This window comes from Myodes glareolus, chromosome 10, assembly GCF_982192425.1.
Source record: "Myodes glareolus chromosome 10, mMyoGla1.1, whole genome shotgun sequence".
In the NCBI taxonomy this organism is placed as follows: Eukaryota; Metazoa; Chordata; class Mammalia; order Rodentia; family Cricetidae; genus Myodes; species Myodes glareolus.
This window is the reverse complement of record NC_142035.1, coordinates 23,591,838-23,614,976: the sequence shown is the minus strand read 5'-3', so window position 1 is coordinate 23,614,976 and position 23,139 is coordinate 23,591,838. Positions and strand designations below refer to the sequence as shown.

At 44.2% G+C, this 23,139-nt stretch overlaps 1 protein-coding gene across 4 annotated transcripts in view; it reads right to left on the bottom strand.

Moving 5' to 3' along the window:
- The window catches only part of Gss (glutathione synthetase), a 38,123-nt gene extending 15,389 nt beyond the window's left edge, over positions 1-22,734 (bottom strand). The window contains exons 1-3 of one of the 4 annotated variants that reach the window (XM_085697169.2): positions 22,583-22,734; positions 10,100-10,234; positions 2,623-2,768 (exon numbers count right to left, since the gene is read on the bottom strand). In XM_085697169.2, coding sequence (XP_085553295.2) covers positions 2,623-2,768; positions 10,100-10,228 — 275 coding nt within the window. In that variant the 5' untranslated portion in view covers positions 10,229-10,234; positions 22,583-22,734. Of the gene's footprint in view, positions 1-2,622; positions 2,769-10,099; positions 10,235-21,199; positions 21,319-22,582 lie in introns of those variants that run through there. The other 3 variants (XM_048431557.3, XM_048431559.3, XM_085697170.2) reach the window with 3 other exon arrangements.
- Between the last annotated feature and the right edge of the window lie 405 nt (positions 22,735-23,139).

The window sequence follows — 23,139 nt, the reverse complement described above, 5'->3', positions numbered from 1 at the left end:
CAAGACCCTGCAGGCTATGAGTCCCACCCCTACCCACCAACTTCTGGATACTTTCTGAGTCTTGAATACCCATTCCAACCCAGCAGAAAATAGTGCCTAATAATCTACTCTAGAGCTAGATGACCTGGGTTCGTATCCAGGCTCCACCAGGCAATCTCAGGGAATCCTATCCACTCCCTGTATCTTAGTTTGTTCAACTGTGACCTGAAAAGAAAATAGCTGCTTAGAAAATAGACTTGTGGGGGAGAGGACATGACACGATATGGTTTTTAAAAATTCACACATCATGAATAACTGATAAGTGTTCTGGCTGACCTCAAGTTAACTCTCCGGAGCTTCCCCTGTACTGGTCACCTCCCAGAGAAGTCTCCCCTCCTCCATGACAGTGCCCAGGGCAGTTGGCTATGTGCCTGTGGGTTTTTCAGGCCAGGGTACATATCCTGGTTTACTGCGTAGGTTAACCCTCGTGTGACTCCATTTCCTTGAAGAAGCCTCGCTATCTGCACCAGATCCCTTATCTAGGTTCTCCCACAGCACTGTGGATAGCTCCTTGACAGAGCCAATCAGAGATGCAATGTTTGCTTATTATATGACAAGCAATAGCATCCCTCCTGTAGGGCTAGAGACCGCATGGAGGAGGGCTCGATCTAAATGGGCTCATCGTCTTAGCCTAGTGTGCTGCGGTGGCAGGTGGCACGTGCTAGGGCTCATCCAGTATGGTTTTCTGGAGCCTTAGGAAGAAGCACGGCAAGGAGGAGTCTACCAGTCATTAACATCCCATTGCTGTGTCTCAAGACTCAGGGCAAAGTCTGTCCCCAGCCAAGCCAGGCTTGTAGGCTGACCTGGTTACAGAAGTCTGCGGTGGAGCAGTGTGGGGTGGGCAAGTATAGCTGTCCTGCAGGCTCTTTAGGAGGACGACTTCTTTCACTGGGGCCTTTCTTAGGCTTTAGCCCCCATGGAAAGTAGGACACATTTTCTCTTCTCTGAAGAGGAGATGCCTTTCCAGCCCAGGCTCTAGGCTATTTTTCTCTCTTAAGGGCTACCTATGGTGGTGGTGGTGGTGTGTGTGCGTGCGCGCACGTGTGTGTGTGTGTGTGTGTGTGTGTGTGTGTGTGTGTGTAGAAAGGAGCAGGGAAGGCTGAGTTACTGAGTTGGGCTTTGGAGCAGGTCTCCCACATAATCACATTGTCAGGTCTAAATGGGCTAACCCAGGCTGCTCGTAGTGAGCACAAAGCAAACCCGTCCAGGGAAAGAAGGTGGTGGCAGGGTTCATATATCATGACCCACTGGATTGTTGGCTCCAAAGCAATGGTTTCCACATTCCCTATGATTATTGCTCCTTCTCACATTCAGCCTGTCCCCAATGAGCACGTCTGAGAAAGAGTCGGTCTCTAACAAAACAATCTAGCTTTTCATTGAAAACTTCATCATAAATACACAATTAGATACATATAGCACATGTATAAAATGTTTATGTATACACTTAATTCTAAAATAAGCAATTTATACTTAATTCCAAATTTAACCAAGAAACTTCACTTGCCTCAGGACCTGAAATGGGGAGAAAAAGATCTAGCAAGAAGAGACGAAGGAGTGACTGCCTACTTGTATCTTGGTTATGACTCTGTCTGCATTTTGTCCTACCCAAGGATATGAGGTTTTAGGTGACAAGAAAAGGTCATTTAAAAAACATTAATTATGCTGGGCAGTGGTGGTGCACACCTTTAATGCCAGCACTTGGGAGGCAGAGGCAGATGGATTTCTGTGAGTCTGAGGCCAGCCTGGTCTACAAAAACTAGTTCCAGGGCAGGCTCCAGAGCTACAGAAAAACCCTGTCTCAAAAAACAAACAAAAACAAAACAAAAAACATTAAACACATCCTTCTAAAGGAGAGATAAAGAAGGACCCTTGCTTAGAAGTTAAAGCCCAACAACCTCCCTAAACTCTCTTTTCTCCCAAACCAGGTCGTTACCATAATTCCAAATGGAGACCTTTTCATCTTTGTTTTTGAGACAGGGTTTCTCTGTGTAACAGTCCTAGCTGTTCTGGAACTAGCTTTTGTAGACCAGGCTGCCCTCAAACACACAGAGATCCACCTGCCTCTGCCTCCTGAATGCTGGATTAAAGGCGTGCGCCACCACTGCCTGGCTAAAATGGAGACCTTTTAAAGACTTATTTTTATTTTATTTTATATACATGAATGTTTCACCCATGTGTGCATAACTACACTTTGTCTAGTGCCCAAGGAGGCCAGAAGTGGGTGCTGGGTCCCTGAAACTAAACTTATGGAAGGCTGTGAGCCACCATGTATGTGCTGGGACCTGAACCCTGGTCATTTGCTACAGCAGTGAGTGCTCTTAACCACTGAGCCCAACCTCATTTTTCAGATTAAGAAACCAAGTCTCAGAGAAGCAAGGCTTTCCTCTTGCTTGTCATACACAGAGCAGTGGAGTCAGGATTAGAAGGCAGCTCTCCTCACTCCTTTTCTACTTTTTATTTCCTCTGAGGGGTACCTGCTCCCCACTCTACCAAGTTAGTGAACACAGCAATAAGTCTGGCTCCCCAACTTTCCCATTCCAAGCTTTTAGCATCTCTGGCCTCAGAGGCCTTAGCACTCAGTACCTAGACAGAGTTTGCTCCAGGAAAGTCGTGTTTTGGCTGACAGCATCCACCAGCATGTTGAAATCCATCTGCACAGCATAGGCCTGCTCCAGCAGTGCACTAGGGACGAGTGAGGGGAAGAGCGTGAACGGGGCGTAGGTCACCACCTGATCAATGAGAAAGTGGGGCAGAGGGAGGGCACTGTGAATGGGGTATCTTCTTGCAAAGTCAGGCCTATGCATAACTGAGCACACAATCGCAGAACAGCAGTTACTTCAGGGCAAAGTCGGGTCCATGCATTACTGAGCACACAATTACAGCTCGGCAGTTACTTCAGGGCAAAGTCAGGCCCATGCATTACTGAGCACACAATTGCAGCTCGGCAGTTACTTCAGGAAGGAAAGGATGAGAAAAAAGCAGGAAAGGGTACAATGACAGCTTCCAGGTTCTGTGATGATTCTACAGGATTTTCTTTAAATGAGAGGCAAATATCAAAATAAAAACTCCCACAAAAATTAAGTGCTTCCTGCATGCAAATCACTGTGCTGAATACTTAAAGGGTCCACCGTGTAACTCTGTGCAGAAGGTACTACTGCCATCCAAACTTAGTACATAAAAGACTTGAGAGAGAGATTGTGCAATAGGCCTGAAATATATTCAGCTGCTGGTGTTTGGACTTGAGCCAGGATGGTTACTAAACCACCCTGACACGCTCAAACGACATGCTCATCCGTAACCGCGCTCCCCTCCTATGCTCCTGACCGACATTTAAGCCAAGTCTATCCCCACATCAGGAACTCACACCCCAGGCCCCTGGCCTTCTGGCTGGGGTAGAGGGGAGAGCCTACTGGCTGGGGTAGATGGGAGAGCCTACTGGCAGGGCTGCTGAAATGAACGGTGGCTCCCTGAGTAGAGACCACTAGTGCCATGCATGCCCTTGTCCTATTGCTAGAAATGACGACTCAGGTTAACAGGCTGGCATGAGTTACACTCTGTGTTCTTTGGACTTTGACATAGTCATGAAATCAAAATGTCACTTGGGACAGTTATTCTAAAAGGCAAAAATGCCTTTTGAGATTTCTAACAATAAATGAACTGGAACTTGGGAGATAATAAATAAACCCTGTGACTTGAATTATTTACCCTCTGAGTTAATATTAATTTGCCATTTAAGGTAGAAAGGGTTTATGGTGGTAGAAGCTTCATTAATATGCTTACTTAAAAAATTGCCTTGAACTAGATAATACAAACAATCACACACATTTTAAAAGAGCTCTAAATAGCTGGCCAGTGGTGGTGGTGGTGGGTGGCAGAGAAAGGTAGATCTCTGTGAATTCAAGGCCAGTTTGGTCTACATAGTAAGATCCAGGACAATCAGGGATATGTAGAGAGACCCTGTCTCAAACAAACAAACCAACAAAGAGCTTAGGGTACGTAGTGAGAACTGTGTCTCCATCCCACTTGAGCCTGAATCACCCAGTCCTCTTCCCAAGGACGAGGTATATTTGTGTCCGTTATCTTCAGAGTGATATTTATGTTTTCAGATACATCATCTCCTTTTTACACATGTAGAAAGATCTGATCTCAAAAACACAAGAGAAGGATTATTGCGGCTCATGTGAAGGGTGACCTAACACCCAAAGCACGTGGACAATGACAACAGGTTTTAAGACTCAGGACTCAGGAGACTGTTTCTCTCAACGAGTCCCATCTAATCCAAAAACTTCCCAGAGGTTCTCTGCGAAGACTTCTCTCTGTCCTGACCCCAGAACTCACTGTCTCTACTTGAACTTAGGATGAACAGCACAGAGCTCTTCTCTGTGTACACAGGCCAAAGGCTGAGACACACAGCCTCTCACTTTTAGAGAAAACAGCAGCACACACATGACAGGACCACCCTGCTTTGTCTCAGGGAAACAGCAGGAGCGGTGAGATGATGAGGAACAGCAACTGCATCTTACCCCAGGCTGGGTGAGCTTGAGCTTCTCTCTCTCTTTAATTATATTATTATTTAGTGTGTGTGTGTGTGTGTGTGTGTGTGTGTGTGTGTGTGTGTGTGTGTGTGTGTGTGTGTGTTTCCTATGGCATCATGTGGAGATCAGAGGACAATTTCTGGGAATTCAGTCTTTCCTTCTACCACTAGGTCATGGAATCAAACTCAAATCCTAAAGCTGAGTGGCAAATGCCTAATGCCTTTACCCACTGAGCCATCTAGTGGCCCAGTTTGGAACTTCTGATCCTTTTGATTCCACGCCCAAGATCTGGGATTCCTAAGTGCTACCACAGCCTCCCAGTTTGATCTGGGTAGATAAGCTGGCTAACTTTTCAATGCGGTTGCTGCTGCTGTTATTATTATCTGTATGTGAGTGTATGGTATATACACTTGCTTGTGTAGGTGAGTACCTGTGTACTGAGAGTTGTGTGCCTTCCATGCCTGATCTCCATCTTTATTTTTTGAGACAGGGTCTCTCACTAAATGTGAAACTCATATTTGACAGGACTGGCTAGTCAGCAAGCTTCAGAGATCTGCTTGCCTTCTAGTCCTGGGCTTCTAGGTGCCCACTACTGACTCAGGTGTGGATTCTGGGATCTGAACTCAGGTTCTCATGCTTGCTCAGCAGGTATTTCACAAAGCTACCATCTCCCCAGCCAGCCCCTACTGTTTTAATGCTGGTGTGGGGCTGGCGAGATGGCTCAGTGGTAACAGCACCAGTTGCTCTTGCAGGGAACCTCAGTTCAACTCCCAACACCCACATGGCAGCTCACAACCATGAGAGACTATAATTCCAGGGGAGCAGATGCCTCTTCTGTCCTCTATAGGTCATGCACACACATACACTTGGGCACACATAGAGACCCATAAAATAGAAAAACATTTTAAGATAAAAATGCTGGTAAATTAAAAAAGAGAGAGACAGAAGACGGCACTAACAAAAATGTAATGCTGGCTTGCCTCGTGGGAAACAGCAGCGGGAGAAGGGGGCCTTCCTCTACACTGAATGTGCTTTTGAACAGCACACCCGGCTTGTATTACCACTTCAAAAAGGAACTCATTTCTGAACCCTAAGATCTGGCTGCAGGTGCCAGGTCTTCAGTCCGCATGTGGCTGGTCTGCCATGCTGATCTACAAGGTGGAAGTCACAGTCCCTTCTGCCCAGTATCAAAAGCCTCTTGGACATCTGACTTCACCCACTGAAAAGCCCTGCCTAGAACACTTTTGGCCTCTCCCTACTTTTGGGCCCCCATCTTTCTTTTACACCCTAATTTAACTATTCTTCCCCATTTTACCTCTAATCAAAATGAATCACTACTGCTACCAGGCATCCCGAGAGACGGGAATGCGCAGAGCATGGCCTCGGGAGCCAAACTCTCAGGGATAGATTCTGGCTCTGCCAGTCTTCCCACTGATGACCTCAGTCAAGTTACTTAACTTCTCGGGCTGTGGTTTCTTCATCTCTGCTGTGGCGAAGGTTAAATGAGTCAGCAGTTCCCAAGGGTTTGGAATCATGCCTGACAAGCAGCGAGCAGTCAGTAAGTGACAGTTAATGTCACACCGCACACTGCCTGCACCTCCTCCTCTAGGGATGGGCCTTAAGTTTATTCTCTGCCACATTCTCCAGCTAAGCCCTGGCTGACTCACCTAGTCTTCCATGTGAAGGCTGTGCTAGCATGGAACAGAATCACACACATGCATGTGTACATACACACACATGGGGGGGGTTGTTTTTTTCTCTCTTTTTAAAAAAAACATTATTTTATTTTAAGCAATTTACTTTTATTTCATGTGCATTGGTGTTTTGCCTGCGTGTATGTCTGTGTGAGCGTGTCCAGTCCCCTGGAACTGGAGTTACAAACAGCTGTGAGCTTCCATGTGGACAGTGGGAATTGAGTCCGGGTCAGTGCTCTTGGCTGCTGAATTATCTCTCCACTTCATCTTTCTCTTGATTAGGAATCTCACTGAGGAGGGCAGGGAGGTGGCTTAGTGGATGAAAACAAACAACAACACAACTAGATCTAGTGCTATGCATATGTATCCCTAGCACCCCTAGACGAGCCGGCAGGCAGAGACAAGAGAACTGCTTAGGAGCTCCCAGGCCAGCCAGCTTGGGATATGCAGTACAGCAGCAGAAAGGTGTAAAGAACTGTCCTCTGACCCACACATGCATACTATGGCTTGTGGGTGCCTACATTCACACAAACACATACATACATACACACAAACACATATGCACATACAAATAATAACAAATTTTTAAATAAAGAGAGCAAAATCTCTCTGAGTCAGGGCAGGTGGTGCACATCTAAAATCTCAGGACTTGGAAGCTGAGGCAGGAGAATTGCGTAAGGTCCAGGCCTGTCTCAAACTATCCCCATCTCCCCAAAGAAAGACGTCTCACTGAGGACTGTGCCTTTTATAGGCCCCATTGAACCCCAGAAAGATTCAATATTAAACTTTCACATGATTCCCATTTATTAAAGGAAGAAATAAAAACTTGAACAAGTCATAAACCTGAAGTTCCTAGACCAAGCAATACTATCTTCAAAACCAGAGGCCGACCTTCCATGGTATCAGCCAGCTCTCAGGAATGGCCATTCTCATGTACCTGAGCTTCAAGCAAGTACTTCCTGAGTGTGGACAATCCACCAGGCCCATATCTGAGCCACACAGAGACAGCAGCAGCAGCAACAAAAGAATGTGGCTAAGGGGCTGGAGAGATGGCTCAGAGGTTAAGAGCATTGCCTGCTTTTCCAAAGATTCTGAGTTCAATTCCCAGCAACCACATGGTGGCTCACATCTGTAATGGGGTCTGGTGCCCTCTTCTGATCTGCAGGCATACACACAGAGAGAATATTGTATACATAATAAATAAATAAATACATATTTTAAAAAATGTAAAAAAAAAGAATATGGCTAGTTAAAGAAAGCAATGCTGGCACATCTTCAGTAACCAGTATGTGTTGTTAATGTAAATGGCAGGGAGGAGAAGAAGGAAGGGAGAGGGGCAGGGGGAGGAAAAGAGGGAGGGAGGTAAAAGGAAGGAGGGAGAGAGGGAGGGAGGGAGGGAGGGAGGAAGGGAAGAAGGAAAAGACAAGAGAAAAGGAAAGAGAAGAAAAGAAGCAAAATACAAAAAGGCTGATCTCGTACATGCCTTTGCATACAAAGAGGGAGGGGGCTGGGTGTGGTGGTATCCAGTAGTAAGCACAGCCACTCAGCAGGCAGAGGCAGGAGAATAGAGGGTTTGAGGCTGGCACAGACTTTACAGTGAGACCCCGTCTCAAATCAAACAAAAATTTGGAGAGGAAATAAATATCTAGTTATTTACTTGTTATTCGGGAACACCCTGAAAGGATAAGGAAGTTAGGAGAGGGAGGTGGGTAGACAGGGACTGTGGAGGAGAGGGTTAACCGACTCCTGCAACCTTTGAATTTGGACAGGAAAATGTTTTCTGAATGTATTATCTAGTTGCAAAATAAACAGATATTCTTGCTTTTTAAAAATTATTTCTTTTATTTTATGTGCCTGCAAGCGTGTCTATGTGAAGGTGTTGCAACTCTAGGAGTTCCAATTATAGACCATGGTGAGCTGCCACTTAGGTGCTGGGAATTGAACCCAGGTCTTCTGGAAGAGCAGCCATTGCTGAGCCATCTCTCCAGCCCCAGCTTTGTTTTGTTTTAAGGATAGTGGTTTTTGCTTGGTTGCTATTGTCGTTTTAAGATACTATCTCAGTATGTGGTCAAACTGGTCTCAAAGAACTGCTTTCAAGCGATCCTCCTGTCTCCTAAGTGTGACTGAGCCCAGTTAAAGTGTTTAGGCTTGGATATAGCAATTCTACATTTACACAGCAGTCCTAAACACAGACAGTTGCCCAAGCACGCATGATTGATTCCTTGTTGTGCTATCTGCAGACATAAAGTTCCCTAAATAGCCATTGGTACAGGAAAGTTAAACTCGAATCCCTCTGTGCTGGAACACTACAGCAGAATGAATTTGTCCCTGAGTAATTACCTTCATATGCATAAGCTAAAATGTGTCAGTGAGCAGCCAGCCCTTAGGACAAGCAGTGAAAGTCGGGTTTCGGTGAAAGCTGGGTGATGGGAACACGAGTGGAACTGTGTGGAGTTCTGCTCCGCACCAACAGTATCAGCAGTTTATGGCTATATGGCTAACTGCATGTGTCAGGGAAGTTTGGCAATGAGGACAGACTCAAATCAACATATCAGAGCTTCAAACACTGGGAAAGTATAGTTAACAAGAAGCACATTTGGCTAATATATAAATGAACTGATAATTTGATTAACTTCTTTTGACCACATAATATGTCAATAATTACAAGACACTTGTCTACCTTCATACTTATGGTAGCAAGTGTAATACCAGATGATATGTGTGGGCAATAGTAGGTATCTCTAACAAAGTATTTCTTAAAAATGATACACTAAGCCGGGCGGTGGTGGTGCACACCTTTAATCTTAGCACTCGGGAAGCAGAGGCAGGCGAATCTCTTGAGTTTGAGGCCAGTGTGGTCTACAGAGCAAGTTCCAGGACAGCCCGGGATATACAGAAAAAGCCCTAACTCAAACAAACAAACAAGAAATAAATACACTAAATTTCTTTTAAAGTAAGTATTTATGGACTGAGGACTGAAGGTGAGAGCCAACTTTGAATTTAAACAAAATTTTGCCTTTAACTGCCTCCATCAGTTATTTAAAAGTCTATTTTTGATTTATAAAATAAGATATGCTAGAACGAGTGGTGGTGGCTCATGCCTTCAATCCCAGCACTCAGGAGGCAGAGGCAGGCAGATCTCTGAGTTCGAGGCCAGCCTGGTCTACAGAGTGAGTTATAGGACAGCCAGGGCTACACAGAGAAACTGTCTCGAAAAAGCCAAAAACAAAAATTGTTGCCTGACAAATTAATGTGCCAATGAGTGTTTACTCTTTGAACAGATATATTCAAATACTATTGAGTGTTACCAGATATTTACACAAATGTGGCATAATTATGACATTAGGGAACAGTATTTCTAAGAGCAAATAGAGTAAGCAGGAGGACTTTCATGAGTTCAAGGCCCTCCAGGGCTACACAGTGAGTTTTAGGCCCTTTAGGGCTCTATGCTAAGACTCTGTTTCAAAAACAAAAATAAAAAAAGCAATTGCAGAAAAGACATGTGATTGGGGGTACTTGATATATAATAGGTCCCCCGACAAAATGCTTCCTGGGAATTAGCTCCTAATAGTCTTACATGGTCAATTATGTAGTCATTTTGTGTCCATTTATTGGAAGAAAGTAGATCTTACAGAAATTAAGTAGCTGCCTAAATTACACTTCAAATCCCAGATTTAAGTTTGATTACTCCAGCTTGTTGCTTTTTACTTTATGTACTTTAAGAAATCATTTTAATTACTGAATAAAATAAAGGAAAGAGACGTAGTCTTTGACCCAAAGGGGCTGCCCCATCCCGCGAGGGTGGGCTCAGGGCAGAATGATGAAGCTTACGTCCGAGGAGTCGGGATTCTGTGCAGACCTCAGCAACACGCCCTCAGCCAAGGCCCGGTCTATGGCCTGCCGCGCCAACTCTTCGAGTTGCTTCTCGTCCTGCAAGATGCTCCCCCAGCTGGTGGCCATCCCAACCTGTGAAGACAGGAGGGCTTGGTGACAGAAGGCCCAGAACGTAGCAGCCATTGAAATGTGGCTATATCCAGTACTGTTGGACTCGACCAGTCTTCACGGAGGGAAAATGGTGATAGGGAACCAACTATTCCACTTCCTCCATGTTCACAACAAGTGGACACAAGGCTTCCATGGCTGCTCATTCTCTCTTTGGATTCCCAATACAACAACAGGGTTACTCTCACAGTGAGAAAGCAAAGGCTCAGAGAAGTGAAATGACTTGCTCTAGACAATGGCAGGTCTAGCTAGTCTTTAAGCCTCTGAACTTCTGGTCAAAAACTGTTGAGGTGATATTTTGTTCATAATCTAACAAATAAAGGTTGCCTGAAGATCAGAGTGCAGAGCTGAGTCACTAGTTAGCCACAGAGGTCAGACAGTAAGGGCACACACCTTTACATAAACCCAGCATTCGGGGAGACAGAGGCAGGTGGATCTCTTTGAGTTCAAGGCCACCTTGGGCTACACGAGATTAAATCTGTCTAAAACAGAAACAGTTCACACAAAGCTTTAATCCCAGCACTAGGGAGGTAGACAGGAAGTGATATAGCTGGGTGGAGAGAGGAATATAAGGCGGGAGGAGACAGAAGTGCAAATGCAGTCTGAGCATGCGGTCTGAGGACTGGTAGAGACAGAATCGCCCCTTCAGTCTGAGGATTCGGTAGAGGTAAAAGGTCTCTCTAGTGGCTGGCTGCACTGCTTCTCTGATCTCTCAGTTTTCACCCCTAATGTCTGACTCTGGGTTTTTACTATTAAAACCAATTAGAATTTGTGCTATAACTGGTGCCCAACTTTTGGGGTACAAATTCACCAAGAAGCCGTTTGCCTGTGGCTTTGCAGTCACCAGCATAGGCCAGAGCTACATGCAGCCAGAGTCACCACCCTGCCATCTAGGTTTTTCTTTCTTCTCTCCTGCTGGGCTTTCTCTGGACTCCCTTCTCTGGCTGCTGCCAACTAGGTAGCTGTCTTAAAATCCGCTTGGGTTTCTACTGTGCTGTGAAGCAGCAGTCAGCCTCATGTCTTCATCACCATCAGCAGCAGATTCAGTGAGACAGTTGGGAATTCTTAAAAGGAGGAATTAGTTTAAAGTGAGGGTTTTTTCCCCCCACATTAATAAATAAGACACACAATTATGAGGAAGAGAGTTAGGTCTCTGTAAGATTTTAAAATGCAACAAATACCTAGGTGGTAGTGGTGCATGCCTTTAATCCCAGCACTCAGGAGGCAGAGGCAGGCGGATCTCTGTGAGTTCGAGGCCAGCCTGGTCTACAAGAGCTAGTTCTAGAACAGCTTGGATTATTACACAGAGAAACCCTGTCTCAAAAACCACCCAACCAAACAAAAACTCATAAAAAATGGAACAATTAAATGAAGGAATAATCAACTTAACTGAGATAGACATAATGTTAATTATCATCTTAATAATTCTTGGTTTATGTCTAAAAATGCTATTTGCTATAAGTGCCAAGATACAGGCTAGAAAAACTCACTAAAAGAGATCATAGAGATATTAAGATTCAGACAGAGAAATTAATTTTAGCATTGCATTATAAGGTTATAAAGGAACAGCCTAAGTTTTTCAAACAACCAATTTTAATTTATCCAGTCACCTTACAGGAACTGACAAATGATATCTCCAAGGCTGTGCAAGAGCTGAATGCACTCCTGTGCAAATGTTAGATTTAAAGAGATTGAAGGAAGTGGTAGTCTCATATGACATGCATTCTGATGTGGGATCCTCCTCTGTATGCTGTGAATACCATGGTTAATAAAGAAGCTTCTTTGGGGCTATTGCAGTGCAGAATAAGGCAAGGCAAAGATTCCAATCAGATAGAGCAGGAAAGAAGGAAAAGCCACTGGGAATCCATGAAGCTGCCATAGGAGACAAACGTGCTCAGAGACTTTACCAGTAAACAATGAGCCTCATGGTAAAATACAAAATAATAGAAATGGGTTAATTTAAGATATAAGAGCTAGCTAGCAATATGCTTAAGTTATTGGGCAAACAGTATTGTAATTAATACAGTTTCTGTGTGATTATTTTGGGTCAAGGTGGCCAGGAATGAACAAGCAGCCTCCACCAACAACATTCACCAATTGTGAGGCAGATGTTTAACTCATGGTTAAACCTGTAATAGAATTATTCTTCAAGATTGGAGAGACTTGGTTACAGCAGTCTTGGAACCTGGTCCACAATAACAATGGAAGACATAGTAGAAAGAAGAGGCTAAGACTATTGAACAACAGAGCAGAGGTAGAGGTATGGAAACCTCCCGAGATCAATTTCTTTGAGAAGGAGATTATGCTCATATAGAAAGGCAATCTCTATATGATGGCCACATCCTGGTTTTATACCATACAGCAGCTTTGAATGCTTGGGACAGAATTGAAAAAGAAAGAAAATTGAGTCATTTACTAAAGTTATACAGAGCCCAAAAGAAAACATCACTTACAAAGATCAACTTCAGCAGTAAATAGAATAACAAATTCAGAAGCTAGACAAATAATTGAATCTCTAGCTTTCAAAAATGCTAATTCACAATGCAAAAGGGATGATTAAGCCATTAAAGACAAGATCAGCACCCTTGGAGAAATAAATCTGAGCTAGAATCAATATTGGATCTCATAAGGTCACCAAAAAGGGGACTGTAAACAGGGCATTCTGAGAAACAATGTTTTTCCTAAGCAGAATCCAAACAGAACGCCCTGTTTTTCTGGATTATGCAGGTGTGAAAAAGGCAGTCATTGGACTAGGGAATGTATATCAACAAGGAACAGCCAAAGTAATCCTTAGCTATTGGAAATGCCTGGAGGGGCACCTTGAAGGCCCCCATGTAAAATTCAGTTCAGTTGTTTCTTGTCATCATGGAGAAAATTCCTTCCCAGATCAATTAAAGAACCTAATGCCTATTGTAAAAAACAAACAAACAAACAAACAAACAAAAAAACTCCCGTACTGCTTTGGATGATAGAATAGCTAAAGAAGAAAGAAATTCAGGAGAAACCATAAAGCAAATTATTATAAAAATTGGATTTGAACAGGAGAGATTCCTTAATTAGAAGAGGTGATAGTTCATTAACCAGTGTGACCATTCAATCTAAACTAACTTATACAACTAACAAATGCTTCTCATTTGATCAGTTATAACTTGCCAAAAGGAAACCTCCCTAAAGCTAGGGTTGGGACAGGGTTTCTTTTTTGTCTTTCAGGAGAATGAAAGCATCAGGCTAAGGAATCTGAAGACCACTAAACAAATGAGACATGTGAAGAAAAAGGATAAATCATCCAGAAAAAAATTTCCAGAGCCAGGCAGTGGTGGTGCACGCCTTTAATCCCAGCACTTGGGAGGCAGAAGCAGGTGGAGCTCTGGGTGTTTGAGGCCAGCCTGGTCTACAGAATGAGTTCTAGGACAGCCAAGACTATTTCACAGAGAAGCCCTGTCTCAAAAAACAAAGAACAAACAACAACAACAACAACAACAAAATTTCCAACGAGTAAATTTGCCTACTAGCATATCATATCTTCAACTGGATAAAATTTCATAAATCTTCCTAAATATTTGTCTCTGCTGTTCTCCATAGACATATAATGCAAATGTTCTTTTTGTAATCCTAGTACAATTAAAGATTAAATCTGGTTTAGGAGTTGGAGTGTGTCTCTCTTTCTCTAAACCCAAGCATGCTTGTTTAATGGAGATCCAAAATCTTTGTCTCTAATAAGGAACAGAAGAAAAACCAAAATTTAAGGACTATTTTATTGTAACTAATCTCATAATTCTTTGGTATTATTGACTCTTAAAAGCATTTCTTAAGGTATAAATATTATCTCAAAACTTAAAAGATTAACATATATTTTTAAAAAACTTTGTCATGATATTGATGGTCATAGAGAGTACTAATTCTAGATAAACTCTTCATTTACCTTCCTTAATATGATTTCAGATTTGAGTCTCTATCAGTTTTCTGCAGTGAACCATAACTACACCTAACAATGACCTTTGAAGTCTCCAAAAGAAGGATAGGGCCCACAATGATGATTCTACCAGGACTGTGATAACACCACTAAGCTCAAAAATACCATCTAAAGATTGTCTTTGGACTACGAACAGCTCAGGACAATCTCAAGGCAGCTAGCTGAGATGATCCAGCCTCACAGACTACTGTTACTGGGTCTTGAGACAAGCCCTGCACCTTCCCATTATGCAGAGATTGAACAACAAATGATATAGTTATCTCTTCCAGAACTTGACAATTAACCCAAATATTTCTTCTATGGATCCCCCAAAGATGCCTTTGCCCCAAGACAATAGGAAATAAATTTAAGACGACACCAGTCACATTCCCAAGAGGTAGGGTAGGTGGGTTTTTGGTCTTTCACTGGGTTATGGATATTTGTTACAAGTAGTTATTGGTAATGGTCAAGAAAAACCTAAACAGAGGAGATTAGATTCAGGGTTCTTGTTTTGAAAAGAAAAAAGGGAGATATAGATAGGATAAAAGGGTAAATTACTGCACAAACTATGAAAAGAAAAAAGGGAGTATATAGATAAGATAAAAACATAGATTATTTTTAAAAAGCAACTACTAGTTTTAAAGATTTTACATTGGATTGGACTTTGGTATATGTAGATTAATCTTGTTAGGACATACATTTCTAATCTTGTTCAAGGTATTGTACCAATACAGCTCATTTAACAATGTAATATAAATTTCTAGTTTTTAAAAGTTATTATTACCAACTGTCTAGAATAATAAGAAAATGCAGGTTAGTAATTAGTCACCTATTACAATCAAACTTGTAGTCATATTAAGTATGTTTACAAGATCAAACAGATATATTTTAGATAGACAGATCATTTTCAAACACCTCAGAGATTTACAGATTATGGTATTTAAGATGTTTTAATAACATAGGTTCTTTTTTTTTTGACAATGAGACATGTTTGCTCCTGGTAGCACCAATTTACTTCAGAGAAGATAAGAGGCATCAAAGAAACTCCACATGGAGTTTACTTTCTCTGTGGCTAAAGTAAGCTACTGGGCAAGAAAGTGTTCTTGCCTGGATTGCTGATGGTATGCTATTCAAATTGGACAAGCAAGACACAAAAGAGAGTGACTGCCAAACCTTGCCAAGAAAAGGCAGGAAAGTCTTTCAAAAACCATGCTTCATCGAAGTCTGTTGAATATTCTAGGCCTATAAGGCAAAGAAGGATGTCCCAACCTTGCAGAGGAACCTTGGGTGACAGTCCAGGCAGTCAGTTGTTTTTGTCATTTTTCACATTTTTTGAAAGTCGCTTGCTCACACTTCCTGCTTACTCAATTAATTATTTCCTTCTTGGGTCTCTGAGGGAGTTGAAGATTAGATAGCTATAGTTTTTCTTGTTCACCAGACTCAAAAGAAACTCACTAAAGAGGTGTAAAGTGTATAAGGGACTCACTACAGAGGTGTAAAGTATGTGAGGTTGAAGACATCAAAAGGTAGTTTTAGATGGTGCAAGTTATGATAGAAAGTGAATTAGGTGCAAGACTTGGGACTCATAAAAATAGGATAGATAATGAAGTATTTTCTCTGAATTTGTTAAGTGCAAAGTGATCTAAACATTATTGATGCATTTATTGCTTATATATAGTATATAGCTATTGCACTTATCGTATATAGCCTTTCTAATATTAGTTATAGTCTTCTTTTTTTATTTTAGACCCAAAACGGGAAATGTGGTGATATTTTGTTTGTGATCTAACAAATAAAACTTGCCAGAAGATCAGAGTACAGAGCTAGCCACTAGTTAGCCATAGGGACCAGGCAGTGGTGACACACACCTTTATTACCAGCACTCAGGAGACAGAGGCAGACGGATCTCTGTGAGTTCAAGGCCACCCTGGGCTACATGAAATTAAATCTGTCTAAAAGAGAAACAGAGCTCACACAAAGGTGATTTCAGCACTTGGGATCACACGCCTTTAATCTCAACACTAGGAAGGTGGAGACAGGAGGGATGTGGCTGGGTGGAGAGAAGAATATAAGGTGGGAAGAGACAGGAGCTCAAATGCAGTCGAAGGATTCAGTAGAGTTAAAAGGTCTCTAGTGGCTGGCTGCGCTGCTTCTCTGATCTCTCAGCTTTCCCCAGTGTCTGACTCCAGGATTTTATTATTAGAATTAGCGCTACAAAACTCCTCAATGGAGAAAGAGGCAGCAATGCCATCCATATGTGACTGGACCAAATAACTTCCCCTCCCAGAACTAACTACAGATTCCCTACCTGTGAATAGTGGGAGGGATAAATGAGTGGCTTCCAAGCCTGGCTTAACACTCTGGGTTGCTTGGTGAAAAATAAGTATTACTGAGCCTTACCCCAGAGATTATGATTGAAGGGGCTCAACCAGAGGAAGGAGTTAAAATTGCATTTTAAAATGCTTTCCTAAATTGGAAACTATAGTAGTAAATTGTTAACTTCCCCTCTTTAATTGTTTTATTACATTTATTTATTAGTGTGTGTGCTGCCACGGAATGCTTGGTAGAGGTCAGACAACAATCTGCAAGTCAGTTCCTGCTTTCCATTATGTGGGTCTCTGGGGCCAAACTGAGGTCATTAGCCTTGGGGGCAAACACCTTCACCTCATGAGTCATCTCTTTTGGTGCTAGTTTCCTTTCTTATTCTGATGACCACAGATCTCAAATAATTATATAGCAAGGAGAAAACTGTGGAATCGCAGGAAATGCAGGGGAGGTCAATTGTTATGGAATATTCCTTTACACTGTGAAGATGTGTCACTGTGATTGGTGTAATAAAGAGCTGAATGGCCAATAGCTAGGCAGGAAGAGGTGAGGTGGAACTTCTGGGGACAGAGCAGTCTGGGGAAGGAGAAAAGTGGGATCACCAGACAGCTGGGAAGAAAAAGGATGGGAAGTTCAGAGTAAAGGTAACCAAACCACGTAAAAGAATGTAGATTTAAAAATAAGGGTTAAGGGCTGGAGAGATGACTCAGAGGTTAAGGATGCTGACTGCTCTTCCAGAGGTCCTGAGTTCAATTCCCAGCAACCACATGTGGGATGGTTGTGTGGTGGCTCACAACCATCTACAATGAGATCTGGTGCCCTCTTCTGGCATGCAGTCACTTATGGAGGCAGAACACTGTATTGTATACATAATAAATAAATAAAAATCTTTAAAAAAAAATAAGGGTTAATTTAAGCTAATTTAAGAACTAGTTTGGAACAATCCTAAGCTAAGGCCAAGCTTTCATAATCAGTAATAAATCTCCGAGTCATTATTTGTGAGCTGGTGGTCCAGAGAAAATCCATCTCCAGCCAGTTTCTCCCGTATACTAGCCAGGAGCTGGTTTACTAGCATAAAACAATTACATCTTTATGTGGACATTTATCACCACAGCATAAACGGGACAGAAAATATATATGTATGTATGAACGTATGTACGTATGTATGTATGTATGTATTTGGTTTTTCAAGACAGGGTTTCTCCTTAGCTTTGGAGCCTGTCCTGGAACTTGCCCTCTGTAGATCAGGTTGGCCTCAAGCTCACAGAGATCCTCCTGCCTCTGCCTCCCAAGGGCTAGGATTAAAGGCATGTGCCACCACCACCCGGCCCACAGAAAATATTTTTAAGAAATCACATTATCATCAATCCCAGCACTCAGGAGGCAGAGGCAGGCAGATCTCTCTGAGTTTGAGGCCAGCCTGGTCTACAGAGTGAATTCCAGGACAGTCAGGGCTGTTACACAGAGAAACCCTATCTCAAAACATAAAAACAAAAAACAAAGAAGTCACATTGTCAGGGTGGAAATACCTGACACCCAGCTGCCCAGCCCGAAGAGAGGAGAAGTCCTCTGCCCAGCTGCCACAGGAGCTGGAGAGGGGCACCAAAGCATACTGGGCTGCTCATTCATTTTTCAGCAGGTTTGGGGTTCAGAGGATCTGGATAAAAATCTGGTCACTTTCTGTTCTACCCTGCTGTCCTTTCACTCTGAGAAACAAACATGGCTGCCCATGTCAGTGGTCATCAGGAAGAGAATTAGACAGACCTCCGTCATTTCAGCCTGTCTCCTCACGGATGAGCAGGTTCTAGACAATCCATCCGAGTCTGCCGGCCTCAGCAGAAAGCTTTGTCAGAACCAGCATGTGACCTCAAGATGGCTCAAACAACGGCCCTGCTGGGCGAGTATGGGAGACGGCAGTCACTGAGAACAAGACTGCAGTCAGACAGACCTGGGTGTGAGCCGATATCTGACTTCTCTTAGAGTAAGGACACTGCAGGTTGAATGACAAAAATGAGTGAAGTTTCTCAGCATGGTCAGGGCTTTTAGTAGTCAGTTCTCTGTTCCTATAGTGAAAGGCCTGAATCTGAAGAACTTTATAAAGAGGTTTATTACTTAGCATGGTGGTACATTGTCTATGATCCCAGCAGAAGCAGGGCCATTTCTGAAAGTTCAAAGCTAGCCGGAGCTACATATTGAGTACAAGGCCAGCTAGGGCTAAGGCACTGTCTCAAAAAAAATCTCTCTCTCTCTCTCTCTCTCTCTTTTTTTTTTTTTTTTTTTTTTTTTTAAAGACGTGGTTTCTCTGTGTAGGCTTGGCTGTCCTGGAACTCTACAAACCTGGATGACATTGAACATACAGAAATTTGCCTGCCTTGCTTCCCAGTGCAGGGATTAAAGATGTGCACCACCACTGCCAGGCTCAAAAAATATATACTTCAAATAAGAAGTTTTATTACTTTTTTTCCTGGTCAGGATCTTGCTATGTCACTCAGACTGGCCTCCAACTCAGCAATTCTTTCCTCTCCCAAGCAAGGGCGTCAGGGGCAGGAGCCACCACGCCCAGCTGAACAATTAACTAATTAAGCTCTCCATTTTGAACCTGCAGGGCATGGCTTTGGCGAGGACTCCATGGCTGATGGCCTTTCAATGGTGGGCATGTGAGCAGGAAGGAACCAAATAGTACAACTCAGGCTCACTCATAACAGCTCACTCCTGTCTCAGTGCCTTCCAAGGTTAGCTTCTTAATGATCTAGGGACATCCTACCAGGTCTCACCTCTTAAAGGTCCTACCACGTGCCAAAGTCACCACACTGGGGACCAAGCCCAACTCATGAACCCATAGCAGAGAGCTATACATAGGAACTTGTCCCAGCTGTAACCACTTCATAAGCAGTGGAAGACTTGTTAGCGGTCATATAGCAATTTATTAGCCGGGCCTACGGCTCCAACATTAGAGCAGCTAGGCTGCCACCCCTCCCATCTCTACACACTCAGAACTCCAGTAGCTGGCCACTGCAGGGCTTTGCTTGGCTGACAACACTGCTAATGCCAGGCCCTTGGCTAGGTACTGTGGACACAGAGAAAGACAACACATTAAAAATAATTACTATGGATAGGCACAGTGGCATACGCCTGGAATCCCAGCACTCAGGAGATAAAGGCAGGAGAACCATGAGTTTGAGGCTAGCCTTGGCTATACCACAAAACCCTGTACCGGTAATAATAATAGTAACAGGGTGAGGCAATGGCTCACAAGCATGAGAACTTAATACCCAGCACCCACATAAATGCTGGGCAGGTGGAGGTGGCCTATAATCCCAGAACTTGAAGGGCAGAGACAGAGATAAAGCGAGGAGTGATCAAGGAAAACACCTGATGCTCAGGTTCCACATGTACATGTACATACAAACACACACACCCTCACATGCAAACACTGACAGGCACATCTTACGCACATGCCTGCGCGCGTGCACACACACACACACACACACACACACACACACACACGCTCCAAAACAAGGTGGAGCACAAGGGAGGAAACTAGAATGTTGATCCCGGGCATCCATGTATACCCATGTCCACAAACACTATAGTAATAATAACAATAATTAGAAAACTGCTAGCTAGGCCTCTTGTTTTTCTTTCTATAGCTTTAACCCTTCTGTTTCTTGTCTGGCTGGTGACACTTCAGTTTGCATTTTCACAGCAACTATTTTCCTGATTTGCAAACTGAACATTCAGCTGCTCCCTGGGATGCGCCTCCTGTGGCGACTCTCACCCTCGCACCCAAGCCTCCCATGCACGTTTCTCTTACATCCCATCTCTTCCAGGCCTGTGGATTCTGCTGACTAGAGCAACGCTTTGAATTCCTCTGTGTCTGCCTCTACTGATCTAGCGGAGCACTGGCCAACCCCCTCCTCTTCCCTAGGCACTAAGCAGATTAGGAGTAGGAAAGGCATCTCAAGGGACTGAGACACACCAGCCTCTTTCCAACTTCCAGGTCTTGGATGATGCTGGTGTCCCAGTGGCTTAAAGGCTCTCCCGCAGAGCTACACTGCCGCTGTGTTCATTCTGGAACACTCCCCCCAACTTGTGACTTAGTTTGGGATGCCATCCCTGGATTTCGTACCTCTACCATAAATACAGCATTTGCCTTGATATTCTCTGCTAGTACCAGATCATTGTAGTTAATGAAAGTTAAATAAGTAGTGATGAATGAATCACCAAAACTTTAAAACGCCCACATAGAAATCCGGTCGGACTTTAATCCCATGGGCGAGGCCAGTGTGGGCTCAGGGCCTCGAGCTACGACAGGGTCGCCGGCCCAGGCTTGTCCCCATGACGGTCCCCGTTCACTCCCCGTCCCTGCACAAAGTTTGGTGGTGGCTTTTTAAATGTTTTTCCTAGAACTCTGGCTCTAGCCTCGTTGACCGTGTCCGAGCTAGAAGCAGGCGAGCTAGAAATCTAGGTTCGGCACGCGCCAGCCCAACCCCCTCACTGGACACAAGTTTCCCGGGTGCCGGCCGCCGTCCCAGGTGCCGTGCTTGCCCGCCCGCCTGCCCGCCGCGTTCCAATCGCTCTCAGACCCCTCCCTCACAGCTCTCCTCCCAAGGAAACTTGACCCTCGCCAGCCGCCGTCGCCGAGCCCCGACCTACTCGTTTGTTGTCCAGCTGCTCGCCAAGCACAAACTCCGCACGCCGTTACCCAGGCTCAGGGGGCGGGGCCTCGGTACGATCTAGTGCGCCTGCGCAGACCGCCCCGCTGGGCTTAAAGAGGAGGGTGGGGAAGGAGCCCCGCGGCGAGAAGCTGGACGGCGGCCGGGAAGGGGCACTCCGTGAGAAGCTACCTGGGTTTAGGGATACATCGGTATCCTGGGGGCAGTGGTGGGGGTGAGCTTTGGGAAGCAGGGAAGGGGTGTGACATGGGCGGGACGCTGCCCATAGGCTTAGAGCCCAGAGTCAGAGCCAGTGGCATCCTGAGAGATGGGGACACTCAGTGTAGAATAGGGCGTCGGCTCTCCTGGGAGCCGAACTGGGTCCTCCGCAAGAGCAATAAGTACCCTTAACCGCCCACTCCCCAGCCCCGTGGAACTGTTTTTAAATATGCAACTTCATAATCTTCTTACCCCCAACACAGACCCCTCACCCTCTGGCAACCCACAGCAATTTCACTTTCTTATTCCTAGTTTGTGAGAGGTTTGTTCAAAATCTGAGAACCTGATAAAAATTTTACTTAAATGGCGTGTGCCTGATCAAACCCCAGAGAATTAATTACGACTAAGATACCAGACTTCTAATTGGTTTGGTGTAAATAAAAGGTGAGCTCTAGAGTGTGGGCAGGCTGTTAAGAGTCCCAAGGTTTTTTGGGACTGGGGTTTTAGCGGAAAAAAGAGATGGTTTTCTGTTAGGTTTGGGAAGATGCGGGCCAGATTTCAGGTGTGAGGCGCTGAGGCTGAGGCAAGCCGTGGTTGTGGAACTAGAGAAAGGGGATGTCAAACAGAAGACAGATTTAGAAAGGAGAATTGTTATTGACTGTAAATTAGTGTCACAAGACCAGAATCTTTCAACTCCCTAGACAAAGCATGTACATCTCTCCCTAGGACATACAGCCCTCCAGACTTTTTGTATAAATGGGGCAGAGTTGGCAGATAGGTGGTCTGGTAATTGCCAAAACAGTGTTTGCTGTCTGATACCTTTTCCTTGTCGCTTCTGTACCTGACCAGGTAGGAAGCAGCAGTTCCAAGTGACAGCAAAGAAAACGATTTCTAATGCATAATGAAATTACAACAAGCAGGGAGTCTGGGCTTGAGTCTTTAATCCCAGCCCTTGGGAGACTGAGGCAGGAGGATCTCAGTGAGTTCTAACCCAGTCTGGTCTATGTAACAATTTCAGGCCTGCTAGAGATAGACGACGTGACCTTGTCTTAAAACCCAAACAAGCAAAAATGAAATTATCATAAAAACAAAGGCACCATGACCCAGGGCTCCCTGTACAGGTCGCTCTCCTGTAAGATGGATCAGCAGTGACATACCTACCTAGTGATTGTGGATGAAATATGGGCAGGATCCCAGATCTTAACAGCTCTCTGGTTGAGTCTCCTCACATTGTGGCTTTGTTTCCATTTTGTAGACGTGGCCGCTGAGCCTGAGAAGTTACCTAACTTGTTCAAAGTGATATGGCGTATAATGAGAGTGGGAACGAAGGGCCGAAGGTCATCCCAGCCAGGCTTTGCCCTTCCTGTTCCTCTTCTAAATCCTGCAGGACTGGCTCCTTGTCATTCAGATGTTTGCCCTTAGAAGCCACCCCACCTTGTCAGTCTGTCATACAGCAGTACTAGTGCCTGAAACTCCTGCTTGGTTTTTGCTCCCATCTCCTGGTGTGAATTCCATCAGCATGGCCTCTGTCTTGTTCGCTACCCCCTGAAAGGCCTAGGAAAGGAAAAGACAAAGAAGCAACTTCAACAATAAAGCAGGTTTAGCCTGGGAAAAGATCAAAGCCTTTGGAAGGGAGAGCTCTAGATTGAGAAACCAGAGGGACTGGTGCTGAAGAGATAGCCCAGTAGTTAAGGGCACTGGCTGCTCTTCCAGAGGAC